The sequence below is a fragment of the Malania oleifera genome, chromosome 2 (genome assembly GCF_029873635.1).
Source record: "Malania oleifera isolate guangnan ecotype guangnan chromosome 2, ASM2987363v1, whole genome shotgun sequence".
NCBI lineage: Eukaryota > Viridiplantae > Streptophyta > Magnoliopsida > Santalales > Ximeniaceae > Malania > Malania oleifera.
The window spans coordinates 148644075-148654257 of record NC_080418.1 but is presented as its reverse complement, the minus strand read 5'-3'; the positions used below and the strand labels follow the sequence as shown (position 1 = coordinate 148654257).

Below are 10183 nucleotides of genomic sequence, written 5' to 3'. Positions count from 1 at the left end.
GGATGTATCCTATTGAGAGGTAAAGTATAAAGTCCTTGTATAATGGTCACGTGATTTCCCTGTTTGAATTTTTTTTTCTTCATTGTGTCTACAAGTCTATAATGCTACATAAAATGCACAGGTTCTTGTCGACTTTGAAGGGGTATGTGCGCAATAAGGCACGGTCAGAAGGTTCAATCATTGAGGCGTACATTGACAGTGAATGTCTTGCATTTTGCTCAATGTATCTACATGATATTGACACAATGTTCACTCGTGATGAGCGAAATGTAGACGTTCATGCTATTAATGCCGAAGATGAAGAACTCAGGATCTCTATATTTCGAGAAAATATTCGGCCTCTCGGTGCACAAGTTTACGATTTCATTGACATTGACGACCTAGAAAAGGCTCATTTTTACATCCTCAACAATTGTGATAAAACTATTCCATATATCGAGTTCGTTGTTCCAAACTCCTTACTTTGCATTGTATTTACATATGCATAATTATATACTTTCTTGACATTAACATGTACTACTGTTGCATATAGCGAACATAAAGCTGAACTCCTGGCCCAAAATGAACAGAATGTTGATAAAAGACATAAGAAGGAATTTATCAATTGGTTTGGGAGTCGTGTAAGTAACAAAAATTGCTTCAATTAGAAGCAATGTATGGTTTCACTATTGACGGTATTCTTCTAAACTCCTGTTTATTTTATAGATGAAAGTCATGTTTTACAATAAGGAACCAACGACAAGTAAAGATTTGTATGCGTTGGCATGTGGCCCCAATCAACGAGTTAACCGCTACAACGGTTGCATTGTTAACGGGTTATGATTTCATACAAAGTCCCTCGAACTGCATAGAAGAACCCAAAATTGTGGGGTTGCAGTGTTAGGCACAGAAGGAGATGAAGATATTAACTACTTTGGTGTGTTGGATGACATTATAGTGCTTAGCTATGGAGCAAACAAAGTCGTCCACCTGTTCAAGTGTACCTGGTGGGACATCGGCAATAAAAAGACTGGGATAAACACCGATGCCTACTTCACCAGTGTCAATTTTAGCAAGACTTGGTATCAAAATGACCCTTTCGTGCTTACGACGCAGGCAGAACAAGTGTTTTACCTTAAAGACACCAAATTGAAGGGTGAATGGCACATGGCTCAAAAGATTCCTCCCCAAAGTTTGTACGCAATTGTAGAAGTGGCAGATAGTGAGATGAGTGCCAGTGAGGCTGCATTCCAAGAAGATGAGTCATCTATCTACGCAACAGCGCAATCTGAAAGAGATGTTGTTGAAGAAGGCGCTGATCCTATACCATTACAAAAGGATGGTGCTAGGGCAGAACACGTAGGAGCTGTTGACATTACAATTGAACCTTCTATAGACATTCACTTCATCGACGATGAGGAAACTGATGGGGAAGATGAAACAGGGATCGAGTACTGTAGTGAAGAGGAAGACACTTTAGAAAGTGAGGATGATATGGATATTGAGGACGTATAGTGGGGTAAGCATGTTATTTTTGTCACTATGTATCTGACATGTGTAAATAACTTAAAAATTCATGTCTGCTGCATCCATCTAATATTCGTACTTCATATATGTACTTGTCTATTTTTGTCACTATGTATCTGACATGTGTAAATAACTTAAAAATTCGTTCTTCTTATATTGACTTGTATAATTATTTGCAGATATGGCACCAAGAGGTTGACGTTGGAGACTTCCTTTCAGGCCCACTACTACATCGCATGAGGATGATCTGACATCCTCGAGACCGGCGGAGCCCATCGGTACTGATATGGCGGCACCATTGTCTGAGCCATCAGCACCTCGGCCAGACATGGATACCACTTATGCGACTGACATGCAGGGTAAGTTGCCGACTGTCATGAGCAGTGTTGGTATGGATACGATTAATTTATTTACATGTCAACTGTTGATGATAGTTATTCACGTGTATGATTAGAATGTTGTTTTTAAATTAACTCTACTTTTAGCATCTACATCCACGGTTAGGTCAGGCCGTGGTGCAGTAAAGAACATGTCAATGAAGAAGCACCTGGATAGGACTAAAGAGCGGATTCAGATCGACATTCCTCCAAGATACACAACCCCGCTAAACGATTGGTGCATCAAGTGGACGAGGGAGCTCGGCATTATATGCTGATAGTATGCTCCAGTCACCACATTCAGCTAGCCCTAGGTGACTCAGGAGCAGCACATGGTCCTTTACATGCGCATTTTGGTAAGTTCCCTAACCCTATATAGCTGTTTTTAATTTAAATGTTTTTTTACTTTTAATATACTAGCCAATTAACAACTGTCTAACATTGTAATTGTATTACCTATATATGCAGGAGGAGTTTGATATGGACATCCTCGAGGATGACCATGTGAGGAGCGTGGTTGACGTCCAATTGTGTAATAAATTTAAGAGCTATCGCTCAAAAATGCGCTCCCATTTTCTAGCAATGGGAGATGAAGTAGAAGCGCGGCCATACGATAAGATATCCCAAGAAGATTGGGACGTGGTCTGTCGCCATTTCCGCGACCCGCGTTATCAGGTGATGTGTTTGTATTCTAATCACTAATTTTTCAGAATGATGTCCCTAATATGTTGGCATGACATCTTCCTTGCAGGCCATATGTAAAACAAATGCTACGAACTGCAGCAAACTCCCTACGATGCATTGCGGTGGATCGAGGCTATTTGTAAATCATCGCCAGGTAATTACAATATATAAAATTATCTGACCATTACATGACATAATAGTAATGATGACTTATATGATAATGTAGCATGATCCCGAGACTGGCACAGAGCAGCTGTTGCCGGATCTGTATCAGAGAATACACCAACGGCGATCGGGGGAGTGGTGCAAGGGTGCGCAGGATCGACATGTAAGTGAAGAGAAAGATTTAGTTTATTACTTTATTCAAAACATCAAAGTTGTAGTCTTACTTATTCCTCTTTATCATTTTCATGATTGAAATTAGGCACGGATGGTCGAGCTGAGGGATGCACCTATTTCAGAGGGGAGTCCGCACATGACAGATTTCGAGATCACTTCCCAGGTGCTTGGGTAATGAGCGGGGAGCTGGGTGAAAGGTCTTGGAAGTGGATACATGGCCCCAACAGCATCATCATCCATGGGTGCGGCGACTCGTGCAAAGATGGAACGACAGCGTCGAGAGGCCAAGTATGATAAGCAGGAGATGGCTAGATAGATGTAGACGATTGCTATGGAGAACGCGGAACTAAGATCGGACCTCTCCACCGTTCGAGCCCAGATGCAAGCCATGATGGATAGGCAGGCGCGGTTAGAGGAAAGGATGCGCCGATCTGGACAAGATGATGCGGGTGGCTCCTCTAATTGATTATAAGGTATTATGATCACAAATTGAGTTTCATGTTAAATCATGCTAGTCTAGAATGCCTCCTGCATAGCGGATGCAATTGATGTGTATTGCATGATGGTAGTTGATATAGGTTCTCGTATGCCTTCAACTTCTTATAAATGCTCTATTTGAACTTATCAACTCATTATATGCTATGCTCATTTGGCAGCCACTCAGGTGGGACAATTCATGAAGTTGGAAGATGCTTAAGTTTCAATTTGTTGGATGAGGATAAGATAAGGCAGTGTAATCAATGGGGAAGGAGAGAATGAAGTGGAATTGAACTTCTGGGTATGTCTGAAATTGTGACATGTTTGAACTTAGCTTATGTAAAAATGTCTTTTTTTGTCAACTCATGATATGCTATGGTCATTTGGCAGCCACTCAGGTGGGACAATTCATGAAGTTTGAAGAAGCATCTGAAACATCTTCGAGACATGATGGGATGACAACTGTAAGGGCAGTTCCTGTCCCTTAGTTGCCAAAATTACAAGAAAATGTGTGCAACTTCATGTTCTTCTGTTAAATGGCTTGAACAAACTTCTTCTCTTTGGGGGGGGGGGGGGGGTGGGGGGTTAAAATGACTGAGCACAGCATGCATGACTTCTATATAGTTTCTGGATTTTGTTCTGTGTAATGGACAACTTGAATCGTTAGAAGTAATAGTCGAGGTAGTAGTGGTGATAAGCAGTAAAATCTTAATTATCTTCAATTTTTCCAAAACAACTGACTGTAACTAATATTTTACTGTTTATCACAACTACTACCTCGACTATTACTTCTAAAGATTCAAGTTGTCCAACACACGGAACAAAATCCAGCAAATATACAGAAGCCATGCAGGCTGTACTCAGTTAGTTTAACCCCCCACCCCCCTAAAAAAGAAGAAGTTTGTCCAAACCATTCAACAGAAGAACATGAACTTGCACACATTTTCTTGTAATTTTGGCAACTGAAGGACAGGAACTGCCCCTGCAGTTGTCATCCCACCATGTCTCGAAGATGTTTCGGAGGCTTCTTCAAACTTCATGAATTGTCCCACCTGAGTGGCTGCCAAATGACCATAGCATATCATGAGTTGACAAAAACAGACGTTTTTACATAAGCTAAGTTCAAACATGTCACATTTTCAGAAATACCCATTAACCCACAAGTCGAATTCCACTTCATTCTCTCCTTCCCCATTGGTTACACTGCCTTATCTTCTCCTCGTCCAACAAATGGAAACTTAAGCATCTTTTCTGCTATTTATATTCTGAATTTAAGATATGGTTGGCATGTATTACTGTCGTGAATATGCTACATGATTGCATGCTAGTCTAGAATGCCTCCTGCATAACGGATGCAGTTAATGTGTATTGCATGCTGGTTGTGGATATAGGTTCTCGTGTGCCTTCAACTTGTTATAAATGCTCTATTTGAACCTATCAGGTGCAGGTTTTATGGGAAAACGTCCAATTTACAAACGACATGCTGCCGAAATTGCGTTAAAATTTGACCAAACAAAAAGAAAAGATTGGCTTAGTCGTTTAATGTTAAAATATTTTTGAAAGGATGAGTGAATCTTAGGAATCATAATAAATAAGACAATGTAGACTTAGTTAATTTAGAACGAACATTCATTAGAGATTCCAATCCATATTGGTGGTTCACAAAAGCATTAGATAAACAGCCCCCTGTCTAATTCCTCTATGTAACACCTGACCCCTTCCTCAAAGGCACTCTATCCAAGAACTCACAACTAGCTTAATCACATGCCTTCTCAAAATCAGAAAATCTAATTTGAACACAATGCCCTTTTTCTCTGTACGATGAACATCCTACCACTTAAATGTCTACTAAAAATAACATACACAATCTGCCTCTCTCCCACAAAAAACACTTTGTGCAAAAGAAATAGTATTACTAAGGAGGAGGTTAGACTTCATGTTGAGAGTCCAATACTCCAAACTTCAAGGTAATGTGAACAATATAGGAATAATTGGGATTTGGATGAGATTTGGAAACAATATAGGAATAATTGGGAGTTGTATCATAAAACTTGAAAGTAATATGAACTTTGCAATTTTATAAAGTATATTTATTTTTTACATTGGATTTATAATTATGTAGGTTTTTCCTTAGATTTTTCTGTCATTGAGAAGGGTTTGTTAATTAACTTTTAGGTCTACTTTTGATAACTTCTATTTTTGATAGTGAGCATATCATTTGCAATGTGTATACAATGAATGGAGGGGCTTTATCTAGTTTACCCGGAGTTTCTTTTCAAAATTTATTTGAAATGCGATAAGCCTGCCCATGTAGACAAAATGAATTTTAGCCGTTCATCTAATAGGTTGTCGCTTATAGTTAAGGTATGATTTAAATATTAATTTTATTTCGCTTGAATCTTGATGTCCTTCTTGCAATCATTGCATCCACAAGGCAAGATTCAAGAGAAATAAAATTAATATTTAAATCATAACTTAATTATAAGCGACAACCTATCAGATGAAAGGCTAAAATTCATTTTATCTACATGGACAGGCTTATCGCATTTCAAATCAATTGTGAAAAAAAACTCCGGGTAAACTAGATAAAGAATCATTGATGCAACCACCACCATCCACGGCCTCGTCGTTCTCTGTCATCCATAACCTCATTGCAGCTAGAGATGGGTATATATCTAACTTCAGTTTAATACATGATTTAACTTCTGGATTGCATGCTTGGATTGACATATCTTGTGAATTGCATGCTGATAGTGGACATTAGGACTGCATGCTTGATTGGAACGCCACACATACACTGGCTGATGCAATGATGTGTACTGCCTGCTGGTAGATACTTTTAAGTTGTTGCATGTACGTCTTAATCTAAATGGCATCTGTATGATGCAAAAATATTGTGAATTGCATGCTTTTGTGACTTGTAGGTTTGGGAAATGTTCTATTTGATAGACGACATGTTGTCGAAATTTTTTTTGAAAATTTTAGGGAAAGGAAAGAAAAATTCATGAGACCAATTTTGGACTATATGATATAATTTTTCGTTAATTTCTTGCTTGCTTGGTGGTTATGCCAATTTTGGTTGGAGTCTCTTATTTATGTTTCAAGGTTTAAGTTTAATTTATGTACAACCAAAAATTAATTGTTAATTGCCAAAAAAGGAGATTAAAAGTAATATAGGGTCCATCAGAATGGATGGAACACTAGAGGAAGTGGTATTGTTTCCCATGCAAGTTTGTAGAAATTTGTTTCCCACTTTGCTTGTTGGTTCCTTCCTCCCACTCATTTTAGAGTAGCTAATGGCAATAGGGTTTGATTTTGGGAGGATGCTTGGCCTGGTTACAGTCGTTCGAGTAAATGATACTTCATCTTCTTAATATTTCCACTCTTCACAATGCACGTATAATCTCTTTCTTTTCTTTGGAGAGGAGCTCTCTTTCTTGGGATTTTCATTTTATAGTGAATCTCATACCAACTGTGTCTATTCTCTATGAAATATTGTTTATGGGGATAATCCACTATATTCTGATATATGTGTTTTATGGGATGCATGAACACGTTACATTATTTAATGTTTATTATATTAAACTCCTGTGCACTCGCAAAATTAATTACTAGTTGGATTATTGTGAACTGTTTATCGTAAACACCTAGGTTTGGAGTATCTCTATGGAAAATTTCATATTTACAGGAGAAATGCTGCCAAAATATTTCAAAAAACGTATACTAATTTTTTTAACTTTCTTAATTAATTTGTAGGGTTTGCAACTGTGACAACGTCAGTACGATGTCATGCACTATGGACGCAGCTGAAAACTTTCTTTGTTATCTGAACAGATTAAATGTATTTGAATTTGAATTTATATAATATATTTGTATTTAAATTTGAATTTGTATAACATATTTGTAATTTAATTTGAATTAGAATTTTTAATAATTTATGAATTTTATTGCAATTATGAATGTATAAGAAAATGTAATTTAATTACAGATTTTTATAGAAATTAATAATTGGAAACAAAATTAATTTCACTAATAATTATTCAATTTAAGTTTTAGTGACGGTTTCAAAATCGTCACTAATATCCCTTTTTAAAAGGTTTAGTGAAGGAATTCAAACTGTTACTAATAATAGCTCTGCAGAGCAATAGTGAGGATTCTAAAACCATCACTAATACTAGAGCATTATTGACGACTTAACAATCGTCACTGATAGAGTAATAGTGACAATTCTAAAACCGTCACTAATAATAGAGCAATAGTGACGGTTCTAAAACCGTCACTAATAATAGAGCATTAGTGACGGTTTCATGACCGTCACTAATAATGGAGTAATAGTGATGATTTTGAAACCATCACTAATACTATGGCTTTAGTGACGATTCTTGGTCAATCCGGTGTAGAAACTATAGTGACAGGCTTAGGTTTTTAGTGACGATTTTAATCCGTCACTAATACTTTACTATTAGTGACGGTTTGGAATATTCGTCACTAATAATTATTAGTAACGACTGGTATAGCGACTACTATAAATCCGTCACTAATAATACTATTAGTGACGATTTTATGAGTATTAGTGATGGTTTAAATCCGTCACTAATAATCTTTTTTTTTTGTAGTGTGTGGAATTCCATACGGGGAATACAGACATGTGATGGATGAAATGTCAATACCACATAATGATTGTTGGTATGCAGCAGTGGAAATCCTGATGGATGATTATGGAAACCCTAATTATGAGTTATGATATTGAGAGCACGGTATCGTTGCTAGTGGAGCAGTGCAACCACATGGGCTAATGGAGCGTGTGGCGTGGCAGTAGGCTGAGTCGTATAGTAGAGTTGTTGTGCCCCTTGAGGTCGGATCAGCGCTTTGGCTAGCCAGCCATTCTACAGACATGAGATATATGGTGACATTTGACCTAACCGAGTCGACCAGCCTCGGTTAGGTCAATCCATCTTTCGGGCCGTACAACCCTATTCATGGGGGGGAAGCATGACGTGGAGCGAGATCCTCAGGGCAGCCATAAGTACAGACACAGATACCTCATTGTGGCGACACTCATGAGCTAGATATGGCAATGGAAAGGAAAAGGGAATGGAAATGAATATAAAAATGGAAACAATAATGAAATGAGGAATGAATAGTGTTAGTTAATAAATAATGAAAACGAAGTAAAACACACCACCTGAGGGCTTACTGAGTAAAGTGAGTGTTCTATTAAGTACCAGTTGTAGCTAAACTCGAGTTAATAAGGTTAGGCTGCAAACGGTATCAGGGTAGAGGGAAGTTACTTGTATGAGCGGGTAAGCTTTCCTATTCTCAGGAACTTCACTAGTAAATTTGGGTTATACTGAATGATTTTGGAAATGGAATCAAAAGCTTTTTGAAAGCTTATTTTGCATATCTATATGATAGTAAATGTGAAATGGAATATTTTCTCAGAAAATACTAACACTGGTATGCTTATATGTTATGATATAATGAATCTCATATTGCCACAAACTGTTGATAATTTATTCCATCTTACTAAGATATGTCTCACTCAATCATTTATATATTTCAAGAAACCAAGATAGTCCTAGTGATAGAGTTCCGAGATAGAGGGGAGTAGATATCCTGAGTAGCTAGGGTGAGTATTTTGAGCTAGGGTGGTTTGGTTTCCCTAGAGGATTTGTATTAGACTTGTATTTATGGATGGTTTTGTACTCTGGTATGTGTATTCACTATAGGATGTATATACGAATTTGAAATGACTTCCGCTGTTAGGATTTTGTATGTGTGTATAATGTGTAGTAACCGGAAAAAAATTAATTATTATTATTAATCAATTAATTAATTAAATATTATTAAATTAATTAATTAAATAAACAAATAAAAGGAACAGTATGAAAGAATAAATAAATTAATTAAGATTAATTATAATTAATTAATTAATTAAATATTACTAAATTGAATTCATAAAATAAATAATAGTATAAGATATATATATTTATAGACACACACACACATAAGAATTAAAGTAAAAGACTATGCACGGGAAAAGTAGGGCATACCTGAGTGGCAAAATAATGGAAAACAAAAATCGAACTATGAGAAAATGGACCTGAAAACTAACTAAAAATAAAATAAAATAAAATAAAAGGAAAATAAAGGAAAGAAAAACATCACAATTGTCTGGTGAAAACTCAAGAGGAATTTTGTCTGGTGGCCGAAGGTCTATAAATTGCACCGGCGGTTCTCCAAATTTGAGCCGCCACAGTGGATCAGTTTTCATACCTACACGAAAATCAGCATCAAATGAATTAATGCGTGTCAAAATACCAAACAATACGTGTGCAGGTCGACCCTCTTGTGTTGTCAAGAAATGGTCTTTATTCAACATATTTTCCAAAAGATTTACTTCTTTCCGAACTAACGTGTGATGGAAAGTTATTGGAGCAATTACCTGTAGTTCTTCAGAAGCATTAACATTAAAAGCTTTACTAATTTCCTGGAAAATGAGACATTCACTAGTCTGGTCACCCTCTTTATCGGGTGTACATATCATCGTACCACTGTAAGGGTCTGCTTCCACATTCGGCTCCTTGACATCTGATTCGGTCAGGAGTGATGGTTCCATGGGTTCTGAGCTCTGAGTATGAGGTACCGCAGGTTGATACTCTGTATTGGTATCAGTCTCCTCATTAACTGATTGCTTCGCTTCTGAGCCTGTTTCCTCTGATTTTTCTTTGAATTCATCTATTTTAGCCGTAACTTCCGGTTCTAGGACAACTGGTTGCCCGGTGATGAGCATCTCAGGT

The 10183-nt window shown here is 37.2% G+C and overlaps 1 protein-coding gene across 1 annotated transcript; it reads left to right on the top strand.

The window, feature by feature from the left end:
* Window positions 1-269: 269 nt before the first annotated feature.
* On the top strand, window positions 270-7317 carry LOC131149045 (uncharacterized). The gene is made up of 8 exons (XM_058099089.1): window positions 270-1498; window positions 1686-1865; window positions 1992-2239; window positions 2352-2558; window positions 2635-2721; window positions 2794-2895; window positions 2992-3379; window positions 7140-7317. The coding sequence occupies exons 3-7, from the start codon at window positions 2216-2218 to the stop codon at window positions 3079-3081; spliced, it is 510 nt and encodes a 169-aa protein (XP_057955072.1). The 5' UTR covers window positions 270-1498; window positions 1686-1865; window positions 1992-2215; the 3' UTR covers window positions 3082-3379; window positions 7140-7317.
* Window positions 7318-10183: the final 2866 nt, after the last annotated feature.

Bases quoted from the DNA above. Each gene is read 5' to 3' on its own strand.
- LOC131149045 (XM_058099089.1), top strand. From the start codon at position 2,216: ATGGTCCTTTACATGCGCATTTTG. The intron at 2,559-2,634 runs GTGATGTGTTTG...TCTTCCTTGCAG, and splicing joins TCCGCGACCCGCGTTATCAG to GCCATATGTAAAACAAATGC. The intron at 2,722-2,793 runs GTAATTACAATA...ATGATAATGTAG, and splicing joins TATTTGTAAATCATCGCCAG to CATGATCCCGAGACTGGCAC.